Raw genomic sequence first — 17,411 nt, 5'->3', positions numbered from 1 at the left:
CCCCCAAAACCCACAAATGACAAAACATGCATAGGACTGAGCTGAGAGGGTAGTCAATTCATTAGACGGAATTGGGTAGGCACTGTATTAAGCCTGCAGTACCATGCTCACAACTTAGGACTTATTTCTGAGTAAACATGCAGAACATCAAGGTGCAAATGTCCCTGCAAAAGTAACTTGTGCTGGAGTCCTATGCACACTTTCCTGAGGGTAAGCCTCATTAAACATAATGGAACTTCTCAGTAGGCATATATAGGATTGCATAAATTAGCAATATTTATCTCCCCTCCACTTAAAAAACAAACCAAAAACTCCTGTTTTTATTACAGCTTTTTGATCAGAGGAACATGGGAAGCTGCCTTGTACTGAGTCAGACCCTGGGTCCATCTAGCGCAGTATTGTTGACACTGACTGGCAGCAGCGGCTCTCCGGGGTTTCAGGCAGGATTCTCTCCTAGCCCTACCTGGAGATGCTGGGGATTGAACCTGGGACCTTCTGCATGCCAAGCATGTGCTCTGCCACTGAGCTGCAGCCGGAGCTATTGCTGGATAACGGCAACTGACAAACAAAGCAGCCCCAGATTTGTTTCTCTGCACCATGCAAACTCACTTTTCTCAAAGGCTTGAGTGAGAAGGAGAAAAGCCGACCCTCTTGTCTGTTTGTATAAAGTCAAATACAGTTCAGAACTTCTCTTGCCCACCAAAGAGAATTCTCTTTAAAAAATTCCCCAAGATATGCTCTTGGAATAAAGAGTGGAATAAAGAAGAGAAAGAAAGAATAGGACAGGGGAGGGGAGGGAACAAGAAAAGAAGAATGGTGATTGGAAATTGTGCGCAGGGGTGGGGGGTAGAGAGAATTCCCTAAGCCAAGTGGCTCCTTTCAGAGAGGTAGTACTTCAGAGGAATTTAGGAGGCTGTGGAGAGTTTGTAAGGATTGCACGTACTTAAATTAACTTCATGAGGTGAGGTGGCTGAGGGCTTTTTCTAGCTTTTTAAAAACTGTAGAACCTATTTAAAAGCCCAGCAGTTTCTCGATCATGATGCCACATAGTCCTAACCCTCCCTTTGGGATTATTTGAGTCCTTCAGCTATTTAGGAGAAATTAAAGTGGAGAGGGCGAAAGAAGTTTGTGGAGGCTGACTGGATCCTTTGCTGTGTGAAATACCAGTATTTCACATGGAGCTTCCCTTCCTTCTCCCTCCCCAAAATTTCACTGCAGGCAAGCTCCCAACAGTGGGCATGTAAGAGCAGAAAAGAAAAGTAGGGGGAGAGAGGTTTTTTGCACCTCAAAAAACTCCTACACCAGAGATTAGGGATAATGACCTCCTAATGGTCACCTTAAACACCTTCTGATTAGGATCTCTAATTCCCTGGGTGACTTGACAGTTTTTACTTTTTGTTTTAGACTTTGAGAAAAGGAAAATTGATGCATGGCTAGCACAAAAGCCACTGGACCTAACTGTCTGAAATTTGGTAGGTTCAGTCAGCTCCATAGGGCCTGCTAGGTCCCCAAATTCCATGAATTTATGTGGAAGCACAAAAAAATTATAGCTCTTTGACAGATTTTCTTGGGAAAAGCAAATTTTACCTGTGGCTAGCACAGAAGCCACTAGACCTAACTGTCTGAATTTTGGCAGGCTCAGTCATCTCTATGGGGCTGGCAGGTCCCCAAATTCTATGCATGTATGTGGAAGCACAAAAAAAATATAGCTCTTTGCTTTGACCGATTTTCTTGAAAATAGCAAATTTTACCTGTGACTAGCACAAAAACCACTGGACCTAACTGCCTGAAATTTGGCAGATTGAATCAGTTCTACGGGGGCTACCAAGCCTCCATATTTCATGTATTTATCATAAAAACTAAAAACGTTATGGCCATTTGTTTTCCAATGCAAGTCAATGGGGAAATGTAAAAAAAAAAAAAAGGCAATTAGGACAGCTCAAAAGATCCCGGGCACAGCTCAAAGGATCCGGGGCCCATGCCCAAGTGGGCTTTTCCCTAACGAAGCCCCTGCTTCACAGTCTTGTTGTTTATGGAGGAATTCTGCAGCTCAGGGTGCACAGACAGGCTTTGCTGTCATGAAGTAAGAGGCTAGATTTAAAGCAGAGACAGGAATGCAGGAAGCTGCCTTATACTGAGTCAGATCACTGGTCCATCTAGCCCAGTATTGTTGACACTGACTGGCAATGGCTCTCAAGTGTTTCAGGTAGGATTCTTTCCTTGCCCTACCTGGAGATCAAACCTGGGACCTTCTGCACGCAAAGAATGTGCTGTATCACACTGAGCTATGGCTCCTCCTCAAGAAGGGGAACCTTTGGTCCACAAGCCAGATGTGAACCCCATCCGACCTACAAGCTTCTTTTGCTGTTATCCAATCTGATCACAGATTGGAGATACGAAGGTATTTAAAGGCAATTGATATCGTAAAAAAAACCCTGCGCTGCTGCAAAGATTTTGCATGATGCCTTTTGCAGCCAAGAAACCTACTTAGTTGTGAACAGACATGCAGAGTCTTAGTATCTGGGATGCTATTTGGAAGTGCTGCTGAGTAACCCAGTCCCGCTTACTTCTGAGTAAAGTATGCAGAGGCCCTCAGGCTTAAAATGTTAATGACTGCATTTGGCCCCATCAACTCTGCCTCTGGCCCTGTCCACAGATGCTATGTGGCCCCCAAGATCTTTCTCATTCTGCAGTTTGGTCTACAAAAAGTCTGCCCCCAGATTTAAAGCCTCTACAAAAGTGGCTACTTACCTCGACATACAGGTCCTGGTGTTTATCAACGTACTCAAAGAGGGTTTCAAGAACAGATGACATTTTCTGATTTGAATAGTGCAGCTGAAAAATCTAAAAGGTGGATTTGAAAAAAGAAATGGGGGGATTTAGACTCCAGAGCTTTCAACAGGCTGTAGCCTCAGCTGACAAGAGTATTCCTTTATACATTACACATTCTGTCTGCCTCTAATCTGTATGTCTGCCAGTTTTAGCAAAGTCATGAGGACTTGATAAGTGAGACAACTCACTATGAATCATTCTATAGGTCACAAGATGGGAGAAAGCAAAGTAAGCAAAGCTGTGTCAGCTGTTTACATTAAATGCTTACAGGTGCAATCCTATGCATGGCTGGCTAGGGAATGCTGGGAGTTATATAATTTTTTCTGCCTCAACATGCCTAGGATTGCAATCTAAAGCTCTGCAGTTTCAGTGGAAGTTGCTCTCGTGATAAGCAACATCAGGAAACAGAACTGAAATATGAGCCTGTTCATGCAGTCTCCCAGGGCACATCCTGCCAGTTTCCTTTGCAGACTCTACCATGATTGTGGTTACACAGCCAAGCAAAGAAACTGTAGAGAGGACAAACAGCACACCGCAGAAAGCTTGTAGCACAAGTTAAACAGCAAACTTCAAAATCAAGGTGTGCTCATCAGAATTCAGAAGGCCAGTTGGCCATTAATATTTTGTGATATAAACAAAAGAAAACTGCTGTTCACACACATAATGCTGTGTGAACTGGCTTCACCTTTTCCTACTACCTGCAGAAATACACCACTATTGACTGCCATCCTGATCCTAAATACATGTTGTGAAACTCCACAAGGAACCATGGATCTGCTTCAGTGATACACTAGCAACCCACTGCTTGCTTTGGAAAGCACCGATGAAGGGCTTCAAGGGAAAAGGGTTTGCCTTGTCCCAGATTCCCTACCAAACATGGCCTCTGCTTAAGCTGGGGGAGGCAACAAATTAATGTGGCTACGCCAAGTTTGGTCCAGTAGCAAATCCTTACAGCAGCTAGATGCGAGTAGGCAGGCTGAGTGGAAGACTAGTATATATAGCCCCCACTAGAAGCTATACACTCCTCCATGTCATAGTTGAAAGTGAAGGTTCCGCCTCTGGACTTGCTCAGTTGAATCCAGTATTAAGGGGGAAGCTATCAAAGGCCTTTAAGTCCAGTGAACAGGAAACACCAGCACTCTATATCTGAAAATGGAACCCAACACAGCCCGTGCTATTTAGAATTTAATCTGGAAAACACAACATTTATAGGGAACTATGGGAAAGCACCTCATCACCTGAATGTTTAAATTCAGTTTGTGTCAGCCTTGATAGTATTCTTTACGGCAGGGGTGGGGAAGGTGTGGCCCTGTAGATGTTGTTGGATGGCAACTCCCATCAGCCCTAGCCAGCATAGCCAATGGTGACAGGTATGATGGGAGTTGTGGTCCAACAACATCTGGAGGGCCACACCTTCCCCACCCCTGCTCTATGGCAAGTCATGCTTGGTAAACAGGTTTCTGCATAGTTTGGAGTTTCATTTGCACTTCTGTTATCACACAACTGATCTGCTCTGGGGTGTCAATGTAACAATGGCAGTTATTGTTGGCGACTTCATATCCCACCCACTCACATACACCAGCATCTTATACAGTCTTTTAAAGAACATTTTCCATATACTTGCAATGGCCAGCAGTTTTAGAACAGTATAGAGTCATGTAGCAGTGAATATTACCAGAATCAAGTATTCATGCTGTCCATTAATCTAAAGTATGCAGTGGTCTTCCTCCATCAGATTCAGGGCCAGAGCACACTACCCTGTGGGAAGCAATTCCTTCTCCCACCTGTTAACGTTTGAGAGTGCTACCGACCATGTGACTCTATCACTTGGCAAGTTTCTATGCCCTTCTTTTGGTAGCTTCCAGGCACAGAAAGTGGCATGCGAAACCGCAAAATGAAATGGGGACAAGACACAGCAAATACATTTGCCTTTCATCTGGGATAGTGATCCATTTTTCACAGGGAAGATATTTTTGGCAGTATGTCCCCAATGACTGAGCGTGCTCTGGATTGCTATCAAGAAGGGGGTAGGACTTCTGGGACAGCTCTGTTTCTCTAGGTACACCCAGTTTAGTGCCACCTACAACATTAAATGGATCTGAAGCCAATTTAATGCCATGGGTGGAAGTATACTGGAAGTGGGGGAAAAAGGTTCCTCATGATAGAACTATTCTTGAGGGGAAAACGGTTCCTGAAGAAATCACATCTCCCCATATAAACTTGCCAGAGAACTCATTCTGCTTCCAAGGCATAGGTCTTTCCGCAGTCTGATATATAGCAGAGATGTATACAGATGGGTCCTTTTGGGCTGTGGCACACAAGATTTGGAATAGCCTCTTGAGAGAGTTACGCTGGCCCTCATCACTGCTTGCTTTTAGGCATGCAGTAAAGATGGTTCTACTTCAGCAGATTCTATCACAATATTGTTTCTAACAAGGATGTCACTTTGTTGCTGCTACTTTTAAACTTTCGTAGTAATTTTTTTGCTTGTGGCTTATTTGTTGATTCTCTATTTGTAAGCTGCCTTTAATTAAGTTATTTTAGAAAAGTATGATATAAGTGTTAAAAATAGCAAAGAAGGGTGCAATCCTATGCATGTTTAGACAGACAAAAGTCCTACAACTCCCAGCATTCCTCAGCCAGCACTATTGCTGGGGAATGCTGGGAGTTGTCATTTTTTTCTGTCTAAACATGCATAGGATTGCACCCTAATAGAAGTACCAGAACAGTCATTCCTTTTGTCTGTGCCACTCATGTCTGTAGATTGGACTAGCCTTGCTTATCCCAACAACAGTGCTTTGGACTAGCGTGCAAGATGTCCTATACCTCTCTTCTTCCTCTTTTACCATCTGCCACCCTTAGGATTTGCATGGATATTCAAGTTCTCCCCATACATAAACCAGACTTCCGCAAATAAGCAGAGGTAGGCTACCTGATGTCCTTTGGACTACAACTCCCATAACCCCAACCACTGGTTGGGACTTATAGGAGCCATAGTCCAAAAAATCGGGGGGGGGGGAGGGGAATGGGCTGTCTGCTTTACAGGTATTTCTTGCAGTCATGATACAAAGTCATAAACTCCTGCCTGTTACAGAGGATCTTACAAGTCCAGCAATATTTAAAAACCTAGTATTAAAGAATCATGAAACCATGTCTCACACTTCTGGTTTAATCCACCAGTAATTCTAACCTTTAATGAGAGCATCTTTAAGTCCCCTGCAATTAGCATCACTGTCTCGCCAACTGGTAACCACAACATGAATCTTCAATGTTTTGTACTTTAACAGCAAGAGGGCCTCAAGATACTTACAGCGCAATCCTACACAGGTCTACTTCGAAGACTAGAGTTCAAATGGCACTTAGTCCCAGGTTAAGTGTGCATAGGATTGCCTTAGGATAGCATTTACTGGAAGCAATATGGTTTATAAAGGAAAAAACAAAGCTCAGGCAATATACTTTTGCAGGAAATTGATGAAAAAAAGAAGTCCGCACATCACACTGATGGAGTCCATTTTTTTCTATTGAAAAATAACAGTATTTACAGAGTACGCACATGCACCCAGGCAACTTGTAAGGCAGGTTAAGGACAATGCTATTATTTGACCACACCTATTCCACACCTGCAAGAATTCCCTGTGATTGTCCTAAACAGAAAATGATTAAAGAGATGAAACTGGCACTGAAAATGCCGGCAGAGCTCCATAACGCTCTTATGTGCACGTGTGCAAGCAAAAGGGCGGGCGGGGATACAGCATGAGAGGGAAGGAAGAGAGACCTAGAAATGGGCAGAGGAGATAGAATGGTACAAGGGGTTGCCATGGGGACCAGAGAAAATGACTGTGGTGTGCCAGTGACAGAGGGCGGAATGATAATTCCCAAAACAAAACTAACAGCAGTATATATAAGAGATGAATAGCAAGGGATAAGTGCTCCTGAAGTGGTAAGTTTCTGAATTTAGTAATGCTGCCTTTTCTTTCTCCTGATCTCCAACTCTAGAACTTCCTCTTAAGAAGCTCATCCAGTTCCTTTTACTATTTGGGTGCATCTTACTTATGGAGCATTCTGCATTGGCCTGTAGCTTTCAAGGGGTATCCCACTTATTACCATCATCACCCTTCTCCAATTGCTCAAGCCACAGAAGCTTGGGGGGGGGGGGCTGCACTTGTCTTAGAATTCATGGAGATAAAAACAGAATATAGCCGGGAATAAAGGGCAGTTAGAGTAGGGCTGGGGCTCTGAACATGCAGACAAATGTGATTTCACCATCAAGTCAGCATATTTCTTGCTCTCACTCTCCTTTATTCTCCCCCTCCCCGCCCAACCTGCTTTTTATATCACCTGGCCTGGTGAAGAGATCTGGAGATCTCGAAAGCTTGCACACTTTTTGGTGATCTTTTCGTTGGTCTAATAATATTAAAATACTGAAGTAATACTTTGAAATTTTACTTATGGTCAACACGGATGCCTGTGGGTTTTTTTGTTTTTTTTAAAAGAACAGACAACCCTTTCCCCATACTATCCCAAGTCGTTACGAAACCGAGGGCCCAGCTTCTGTCTCTCTGACATGCAAGTCCCAGGAAGGGCGGAGTCACCCCAAAGCTTAAGGAAAGCGTTCAGTCCCCGAGGAAAGAAGCCCCAACTAAGGGCGTGTGTGTTTCTAACGCCCCAAGGAGGAGAACATCGCCGCCTTGATGCTACTCACCCTGCGGGTCGGGGCGGGTCTCCATAGCCGAGCACAGAAGCTGCCGCGCCGGCGGAGGAGAGACCAACGACCCCTGGCCAAGATCAGCGCTGCAGCCATTATTTCCACGGGAAAGGTTGGGGAGGGGGTGGGCAAGCAGAGTGGAGGCTGCAGCTTTAAAACGGAGGCCCGGGGAGGGGGGAGAAGGGATGAGAAGAGAAGCGCAAATCCCTCGCGGCTCCTCCTCGCCATCTGTCCACACAGAAGGGGGGGGGCAGAGAGGATCCCGCCAAACTTTGCCAACTTGACACTGAGGGATGTGATCCAGGTGGAACCCCAAACTCTACAGCCAGAGTCACCTCCCCCCGCCCCGGGCTTGCTGCGCAAGCGGACTCAGGATGGAGCTGCTGCTACTCACCCCGCGCAGTGCAACGCGGCCACGTGAACCCCGGCGGAGGCAGCGACGGCCAAATCTGAAAGAACAAAACAGTCAGCAAAAGCGGCCAGCCCGGACCTTAAAGTCCTTTCGTGGGCCCGCCCCTTTGGAACTGCGCGAAGGCCAATCAGCGCCCCTTTAGGCGGCTCGGCTTGCAATCATTGGTCGCCAAGCAGGAAGGAACGCAGGCCAGAAGGGAAGGAGGCGTGGATGAATGAGGAGAGCACGGGGCGAAATAAATCAGCGAGGCTGAAGCGGCATCAGTGCCGCCCACCTGGAAGTTGTGGCACTTCTGGAAGAAGCTGGGGAATGCACCGATCAGTTGCTAGAACAGCGTCAAGTGCCTTTACTCAGCGGAGCACGCGCACATAGAAAGACGGGGAAGGAATGCTCGTGAGGTTGAATGAATGCAGCCGGCCGCTTCTAGGTCATAGGAACATACGGAAGTTGCTTTATGCCGAGTCAGGCCATTGGATCATCTAGCCCAGTATTGCTGACGCTGACTGTCAGCGGCTCTTCAGGGTTTCAGGCAGGACGTTTTAAACCTGCCAGTCAGGCGGTATAGAAATTAATAAGCAAATACAAACTGTGACAACAAAGGTCCGCATAGTTAAAGCAATGGTATTCCCCGTAGTAACCTATGGCTGCTAGAGCTGGACCATAAGGAAGGCTGAGCGAGAAGATCAAACCAGTCCGTACTCCAGGAAATAAAGCCAGACTGCTCACTTGAGGGAATGATATTAAAGGCAAAACTGAAGTACTTTGGCCACATAATGAGAAGACAGGACACCCTGGAGAAGATGCTGATGCTAGGGAAAGTGGAAGGAGAGGGGCCGACCAAGGGCAAGATGGATGGATGATATTCTGGAGGTGACGGACTCGACCTTGGGGGAGCTGGGGGTGGCAACGGCCGACAGGAAGCTCTGGCGTGGGCTGGTCTATGAAGTCACAAAGAGTCGGAAGCGACTCAGCGAATAAACAACATAAACTGTGATAAGTGACAGAAGTTTAGTGATCGAATAATGAGATTTGCTGTGGCAGCAGTTATGTGCTCAGGAAGAGGGGGATGTAGCACTGTCTCAAAATCATATGGTGGATATAGTGGAGCAAGCATTTTGTTGTTGTTCAGTCGTTCAGTCGTGTCCGACTCTTCGTGACCCCATGGACCATAGCACGCCCGGCCTTCCTGTCCTGCGCTCTCTCCCGGAGTGTGCTCAAGTTCATATTCATTGCACCGGTGATGCTATCTAGCCATCTCATCCTCTGCCATCCCCTTCTCCTTTTGCCTTCAGTCTTTCCCAGCATCAGGGTCTTTTCCAGAGAGTTTTCTCTTCGCATTAGGTGGCCAAAATATTTGAGCTTCAGCTTCAGTATCTGTCCTTCCAATGAGCACTCAGGGTTGATTTCCTTTAGGATTGACTGATTTGACCTCCTTGCAGTCCAGGGGACTCGTAAGAGTCTTCTCCAGCACCACAGTTCGAAAGCATCAATTCTTCGGCGCTCAGCCTTCCCAGCATTTAGGATCTTTGTATTAAATGACTGCTAATAATATCCACATCTTCTGTTGAATCAAAACAATTTTGTGTCTGAAATGAGTTTCCTGCAATAAGTTTATATTTGATATTCTAAATGAGCCATGTGAGGTCCCACTCACGCTATTGTAAACGAAACTACCGGACATTATATGAACATATAGATGTGAATTGTTAATAAACTAATTCATTCAAACATAAGAAGCTGCCTTAAACTGAGTCCAACCATTGGATTATCTTTCTTAGTATCAGCCACATTGACTGCGAGTGGCTCTCCTGGGTTTTAGACAAGGATCTTTCCCAGTCCTACCTGGAGGTGCCAGGGACTGGACCTGGGACCTTCCGCATGCAAAGCGTCTGCTCTACCACTGTGCCACTCCAGCTGCCAAGCTTTTTAAAAACTTTCCTTTTTAAAAAGGAGTACCATCGAGATCCAAAGCCCAAGGAAATACTCCATTTTCCTCCTAAAACAGACTTGAGCACATCCTCAACCGTGCTCGCTTATCAGGTGGATAGTGCCAATATGGTTCGCCTTGATACATGTAACTTCCCTGTGCATGCCAAAATAAAATGAAGCTTTAATGAGCTTCCGTCGTGCATTAAAAACGTGGTTGTTCAGGCAGGCATTTGGGGTGGGTTAGGGTATTTTTTTAAAAAAAATTTATGGTAAAATTTTATTGTTTTAAATTGTTTTATGGTGGGTTGTACATCGCCCAGAGTGGCTGGGTGACCAATCAGATGGGCGATTAATAAATTTAATAAATAAATAAATAAATAAATAAATAAAAGCGTGACTTGAAGATGCCCTTTCTGAGAGTCTAGGAGCGTGCATAAAGTCTTTTGATTTCAAAAAGTACTGTTACATGCGTGCACCCCACTTTTGAGCAGCAAGAATTTTCAAGAGTTCCAGTGCTTATCCAGGGTTCAGTTTCACTAGAAGGTCACTGAAGACTTATGGCGTTTCTGTGATATAAGCTTTATTCACATCTCTATACAGGCTGAGCATGAGATGAGGGTCCACAGCATTAACACTCCAACAGATTCCTGTTCCCCATCATATTTCTAGAGGAACCCTTAGTGCCATAGGATTTCCAGGTAGGGATGTCAGAGAATTCCTCCACGGATCTCAGTGAGGCTAAATGCCAGTGCATTCGGCCCCCCAAAATCTGTGGCAGAACGAAGCCCCACCACCACCCCGCCCCACCACCCCACGAAAGGCGTCCGAAACAGAGCACTTACCTGGTGCTGTTAGCGCTGCTTTGCGAATTCGCTTCCCCATTTTTGCCGTGATAGGCTATGTAAATACGTAGCCTATCACAGCTAACACAGGGACGCCATTTGCATCCCTGCGGAGGCCATGATAGGCTACATAAATATTTCTGTAGCCTATCACGGCAAAAAAAGGGAATGCAAATGGCGGCCGCCATAGCCGCTGCCATTTGCGTCCCTTTTTTTTTGCCGTGATAGGCTACGTAAATATTTACATAGCCTATCATGGCTAAAAAACAGGAACGCAAATGGTGGCCACCGTAGCTGCCGCCATTTGGGTCTTCAGGCTTCGCACGCCTGCGAATGCACCCGGCCGGTGGCTCTGCGGAGTTGCCGCGGAGTGGAGCTGGCCGGGTTAGGATTTCGGGGGGAGGCGCAGAGCGCCTCCCCCCCCCACGAATCACCCCCTTCGAAAAGGTAAGTGAATCACCCTATTTCCAGCAGAGAGCAAAGTCAGCTCTTTGCCTCCTTTACAGTTCTAGCACAAATTTCCTGCTACACACAGAGAGACCTCACTTGCCCTCTCCCCTTGTCTAGTGAGGAAAGAAGGAGTCCTCTCCTCCTATCACCTATGCCTTCTTGGGCCATTCCAGCTCCCATTGAAGCACATCACTGTAACGTTACCATCTATCAACTGTCCTTTGGCAGGTCTTAAGAGGTACTGCCTCAGGGCACCCTCACTGATAGCTCTACTAAATCTTAAAGCCAAGGATTACAGAGTTGGATCGGAGCCTGAATCTTGTTGCAAATCAGAGGCACTGGGCAGTAAGGGACCCCATTCAGATCAACCCCAAACCCATAACGCTGCATTTAAAAGGAAGTTGAAAGGTGAATCAAGAAAAGGGCCAAAACTTCCCCAGATGTTTGGGGGTTATTTAAAACCACAATAATAAAAGCTCAGACAGACTATAGATTACTGATTAAGAAAGGTACCACCAAGTCCAAGAGGATGCAACGTATGGTCCAGGAAGCTATAAAGGCAAGAAGGCATTCTTCACAAAATGGAAGTCTTGCCCAAATGAGAACAAAATGAAACACCTCTGGCAAAAGAAATGTAAGTTGACAATAAGGTAAGCAAAAGAGGAATTTGAAGAACATATTGCTAAAATGTTAAGGCGAATAATAAAACATTTCTTTAAATACACCCGAACCGGGAAAGCAGCCAGGAAGAAGGTTAGATCATTAGACCAGGGGTCGGCAGAAAGTAGATCTGGATCTCCTGGCAGAACTCTGGGTGATTTGCAGGAGATCAGCATGGATTTCTGACTCTTGTCCAGTCTGGATGGCATCTGCCTGAGTAAAGAACTGAAATGTGAACTTTCTTATCTTGTAACAAATGTATGTAATTTGTTCATAAAATTGGCCTCCTTACCAGGGGACTGAGAAGTAGTCAAGGTAACACTGAGCTTTAAAAAGCAATTAGGTGTGGAGTGAGATCCAAGAAATTATAGGCTAGTTTGGTTAGGGTGCAATCCTATGGTGATAGTCATCAGCCTCTGAACTTGGAGGCTGATGACTATCCAATGCAGGGCGGCCAGAGCACAGAACTGATCTTGCCTCTGTGCTCTGGCCACCCTGCATTTTTGGCTAGACAGGGCGCTTTGGAGCGGGGGGGGGGGAGCCACATGGCATGTAGGAAGCTGCATAGCTAATACGGTTTCCATACTCAACTCCCCTCCCTGCCCCCTTTTTCCTGTCTCCACACTCTGTTTCTGAGCGTGGAGACGTAGCCAGCACGGAGAGAATTGCGCCAGGTACAAGGGGGCAGAGGAGGGGGCAGAGTGCACAGTTTCTGGCTCTGAGGTTGGAGCCCCGTTTTTGACCTTGGAGCCCAGAAACTGAAAAATCCTATGTCCCTCAGATGTTGTCTAGGAGACATAGGATTGCTCCCTTCATGTCTGTTCTGGGTAAATTGGTGGAAAACCTTATTAAAGATAAAAAATATCAGGCATATAGAAACAAGTCTTGCTGAAGAAAAATTAAGATGACTTTTGTAAAGGGAAGTCCTACCTGACTAATGCTTTCAAGACCCTTGACAATGTCAAGAAACATGTAGATAGGTTTGATTCATTCAGTAGGCATTGTTTGCTTGGTCTTTCAAAAATCTTTTCACAAAGTCTGATACAAAAGGCTCCTGAGTAAACATAGGAGTCATAGGATAAGAGAGAGAGCCCATGGGATCTGCTTACGGACTGATTACTGGTTAAACAACACAAAACAAAGAGGATGAATAAATGGACAGTTTTCACAATGAAGGGAAGTAAGAAGTGGGATCCTGCAAAGATCTGTATTTGGGTTATTTCTTAACTTGTTTATAAATGAGCTAGCAGTGTAATGTCACATTTGCTGATGACATCCAGTTATTCAGGGTGATGAAAACTGAAGCAGACTTTGAAGAGCTCCAAAAGGATCACTCCAAACTGAACAAGTGGGAGAAAAATAGCAAATGCAGTAAATGTAAAGTGATGCATATTGGTGCAAAAAACTCACAAAAACCAAACCAAAGCAAATGTCCTATCTTCACATATATGCTGTACTGGCAGTGACAAGCCAGGAAATGTATATTGGGGTTGTGATAAATAGCCTAGTGTGTGGGACTGTGAAAAAGGCAAATTCTATGCTGGAATTTATTAGGAAAGGGATTGAAAATAGAATGACTCATAGAATTGCACTCATGTCCTGCTTGTGGATTTCCCACAGGCAGTTGGTTGGCCACTGTGAGAACAAAATGCTGGATCCTTGGTCTGATCCAGCATGGCTCTGCTTAGGTTCTTATTATCATGATGTCCTCAGTGCAAATCTCTGTTGTGACCACACTTGGAATATTATGTACATTTCTCATCATCACATCTCAAAAAGGATACTGTAGAGCTGAAAAAGGTGCAGAAAAGGACAACCAACATTATCAAGTTGCTGGAGCAACTGCCCTGTGAAGAAAGGCAATGATGATTGGGTTTATTTTTAGTGTTTTTTTAAAGAGGTGAATAAGGAAGATAGTATAGAAGTTTATAAAATTATTTATGGTGTGGAGAAAGCAGAGAAAGATATCCCCCCCTCTTATTACACCAGAACCCAGGGTCATCCAATGAAGCTGATGGGCAAGAAATCTAGGATATTAAAAATAATTCTTCTCACAATTTATTGAATTCACTGCCACAAGCTGTGGTGATGGGCACTAGCTTCTATGGGTTTAAAAGGAGATTAGACAAACTCATGAAGGATAAGGCTATTCATGGCTACTAATCATGATGGCTACATGGACCCCCAAGTTCAGAGGAATACCAGTTTCAAGGAGAGCAACCAGTGGGGGCTGGTGGCTCTGAGTTCAGCAGGGCTGTGAATCCACTCGGGGCTTCAGTCAGAACTCTAAAGGAGCTGTCCAAGGTGCTAAACCCAATCCCCCTAAACGGTTCTGACTGGTTCTGACTGAGACCCAGAGTGGATTCACAGCCCCACTGACACTGCAGCAACCAGCCTCCACTGAGAGCAACTATGGGAGAGGGCTCTCTAGTTGCCTTCGTGTCCTGCTGGCAGGATTCCCAGTGGCATCTAGTTGGCCACTGTGGTAACAGGATGTGGATTAGATGGACCTTTGCTCTGATCCAGCAGACTCTTGTTATGATGAACCTTTCCTCTGCTCATTAGTGCCAGTTACTCTGAGCTCCCCAAACTAAGCAGTTTGTTATCTACTATTGATTGTCATAAAAAAAAAAAGGAAAATAAATCCGCAGTGTGTGATAACTAGAACAGGCCACAAGGCGGCACCTTGTGCCTACAGTGAAAACTAAAATAACTAGTTTCCATCTCCTCCTTGAATTAAGAGGCAGAAAGATATTTACTTAGGGCACAATCCTATGCATATTTAGACAGAAAAATGTCCTAAACCTCCCAGCATTCCCCACTCAGCATTTTTTTTCTGTCTAAATATGCATAGGATTGCACCCTTACAGCCTGTGTATGTACATGCGTGTCTGCGCACACACACATAATCTCCAGACTCCTGGATCAACAGAAACTTTCAATCTCTATACTTTCAAGATGGTTTTATAATGAGATATGACATTTAAGGTTTCAAATCAATCTCTGTTGCCAACATGTATCGTTGATAAAAATCCAGTCAGTCTGCCACAATATAAGTACCTCACTTTTAAATCAATCTGACTATACCAGTCACTGGCAGAGCCAGTGTGGTGTAGTGGCAAGAGCGTTGGACTGGGAGCTGGGAGATCCGGGTTCTAGTCCCCACTCGGCCATGGAAGCTCACTGGGTGACTTTGGGCCAGTCACACACTCTCAGCCCAACCTACCTCATAGGGTTGTTTTTGTGAGGATAAAATGGAGAGGAGGAGGATAATGTAAGCCGCCTTGGGTTCCTTGCAAGAGGAAAAAAGGCGGGGTATAAATGCAATAATAATAATAATAAAGTCTACTTTTTCTTTTCTTTTTTTACGTAGAGTAGTCCTGGGCTCCTCATTAAACTGATCCATGGGCAGCAACCACAGGGATCCCTTACCTGCTTTTCCTGGTGGGGTTTAGACTTGCTGGCCCTCTGAACCTCTGCAGGTGTGGAGGGCCGATTAAGATGGTCTGCCCCAGGAGGCTGATGGATCTGAATGGTTTCCTAATGGCTCCTGTTGCCTCGGCAGGCGATTCTGTCGAAGCCCTGGCCGATCTCTGGGATGGAGAAATGGCTAGGGCCATGGACACAATCACTCCTGAGCGTCCTCTCTCATGAAGTGGAGCCGCACCAGCACCCTGCATTTCTAGGGAGCTGGTGGTGATGAAACGAGTGAGAAGACGACTAGAGCGACGTTGGCAGAAAACCCAGAATGAATCCAATCGAACACGGGCTAGAGCCTATTTGAAGGCCTACTCTGTGGCAATACGGGCAGCAAAGAAAATATTTTTTTCTGCCACTATTGTGTCTGCAAAGAGCCATCCAGCAGAGCTGTTTCGAGTGGTTAGGCGTCTTTTACACACCAGCCCACAAGAGGATAATTTAAACTTCTCGACAGCCCACTATGAACAATTTGCTCAGCACTTTGCAGACAAAACCGCTCAGATCTGCTCTGACTTGGACACTATAGTTGATACAGACCCAGTGGATATAACTTTGGCTCCTGCTTGTCCAGTATTGTTGGCTACTTTTCAATTTGTACAGCCTGAGGACGTGGAGAGGATCCTGGGAGAGGTGAGAGCCACCACGTGTGTTCTAGATCCTTCCTGGCTCATAAAAGCAGTCAGAGGTGGACTGGCCAAGTGGGTAAGGGGAGTGGTTAATGCCTCCCTTAGGCAAGGCAGCGTTCCAGCCTGCTTGAAGGAGGCGGTGGTGAGACCTTGTTAAAAAAGCCCTCCCTGAACCATATTGGATAATTATTGGCCAGTCTCTAATATTCCATTTGTGGGCAAGATATTGGAGCGCATGGTAGCCTCCCAAATCCAGGGTTTCCTGGATGAGTCAGATTATCTAGATCCATTTCAATCTGGCTTCAGACCCGGTTATGGGACAGAAACAGCTTTAGTTGCCTTGGTGGATGACCTACGCCGGGAACTAGACAGGGGGAATGTTTCCCTGTTGGTTCTGTTGGACCTCTCAGCGGCTTTCGATACCATCAACCATAGTATCCTTCTGGGCCGCCTTGCTGGGATGGGACTTGGAGGAGCTGTTTTACAGTGGCTTCATTCCTCCTTGGAGGGGCGGACCCAGGAGGTGGTGCTGGGGGACTTCTGTTCGACTCCCCGGCCATTGGCTTGTGGAGTCCCTCAGGGTTCTGTTTTGTCCCCCATGCTATTTAACATATACATGAAACCACTGGGAGAGGTTGTCCGGAGTTTTGGGGTTCGGTGTCACCAGTACGCTGATGACACCCAACTCTACTTTTCCTTTCCATTTACTTCCAAGGAAGCTGTTGGGGTGCTGAACCGGTGTCTGTTGGCAGTAATGGACTGGATGAGAGCAAACAAATTGAAGCTTAATCCAGACAAGACAGAAGTGCTCCTGGTCAGTTGAAAGATACAGTAGATCAGGGACTAGGGATACAGCTTGTGCTAGATGGGGTTACACTCCCCCTGCCCTGAAGACACAGGTTCGCAGCTTGGGTATACTTCTGAATACAGCCCTGAGTCTGGATGCCCAGGTTTCAGCAGTAGCCAGGAGTGCATTTGCACAGTTAAAGCTAGTGCGCCAGCTGCGCCCGTTCCTTGAGATGTCTGATTTGGCCACAGTAACACATGCCTTAGTTACATCCTGTTTGGATTTAGAGAATTCCGCCATGGATCTCGGTGAGGCCAAATGCCAGTGCATTTGGCCCCCCAAAATCCATGGCAGAACGAAGCCCCCACCCCCCCACCCCATGAAAGGTGCGTGAAACAGAGCACTTACCTGCTGCTGTCTGCGCTGACTTGCGAATGGCGGCTGCCCTGTGGCCGCCCATCGCTTCTTCATCATAGCCGTGATAGGCTACATAAGTATTTACGTAGCCTATCACGGCAAGCCAAAAAAACAACAGCATACGCAAATGGCGGCGCCTATGGCGGCCGCCATTTGCGTTCCCTATTTTTAGCCATTTTAGCCTATGTAAATATTTACATAGGCTATTAAGGTGAAAACAAGGGGAACGTAAATAGCACAGTAGGTGCTATTTGCGTTCCTTCCCCCCCCC

At 45.9% G+C, this 17,411-nt stretch overlaps 1 protein-coding gene across 4 annotated transcripts in view; it reads right to left on the bottom strand.

Annotated features, from left to right (window-relative positions):
* Positions 1–8,005, bottom strand: part of CNDP2 (carnosine dipeptidase 2) — a 33,124-nt gene extending 25,119 nt beyond the window's left edge. The window contains exons 1-3 of one of the 4 annotated variants that reach the window (XM_084849991.1): positions 7,932–8,005; positions 6,143–6,350; positions 2,752–2,844 (exon numbers count right to left, since the gene is read on the bottom strand). In XM_084849991.1, the coding sequence (XP_084706117.1) occupies positions 2,752–2,814 (63 nt within the window). In that variant the 5' untranslated portion in view covers positions 2,815–2,844; positions 6,143–6,350; positions 7,932–8,005. Of the gene's footprint in view, positions 1–2,751; positions 2,845–6,142; positions 6,351–7,534; positions 7,634–7,931 lie in introns of those variants that run through there. The other 3 variants (XM_084849992.1, XM_084849990.1, XM_084849993.1) reach the window with 3 other exon arrangements.
* Between the last annotated feature and the right edge of the window lie 9,406 nt (positions 8,006–17,411).

The sequence above is a fragment of the Heloderma suspectum genome, chromosome 4, assembly GCF_057233095.1.
Source record: "Heloderma suspectum isolate Gila_16-S chromosome 4, 16-S_ref, whole genome shotgun sequence".
Classification (NCBI taxonomy): domain Eukaryota; kingdom Metazoa; phylum Chordata; class Lepidosauria; order Squamata; family Helodermatidae; genus Heloderma; species Heloderma suspectum.
The sequence above is the reverse complement of the archived record's forward strand: the minus strand, read 5'-3'. Positions and strand labels throughout refer to the sequence as shown.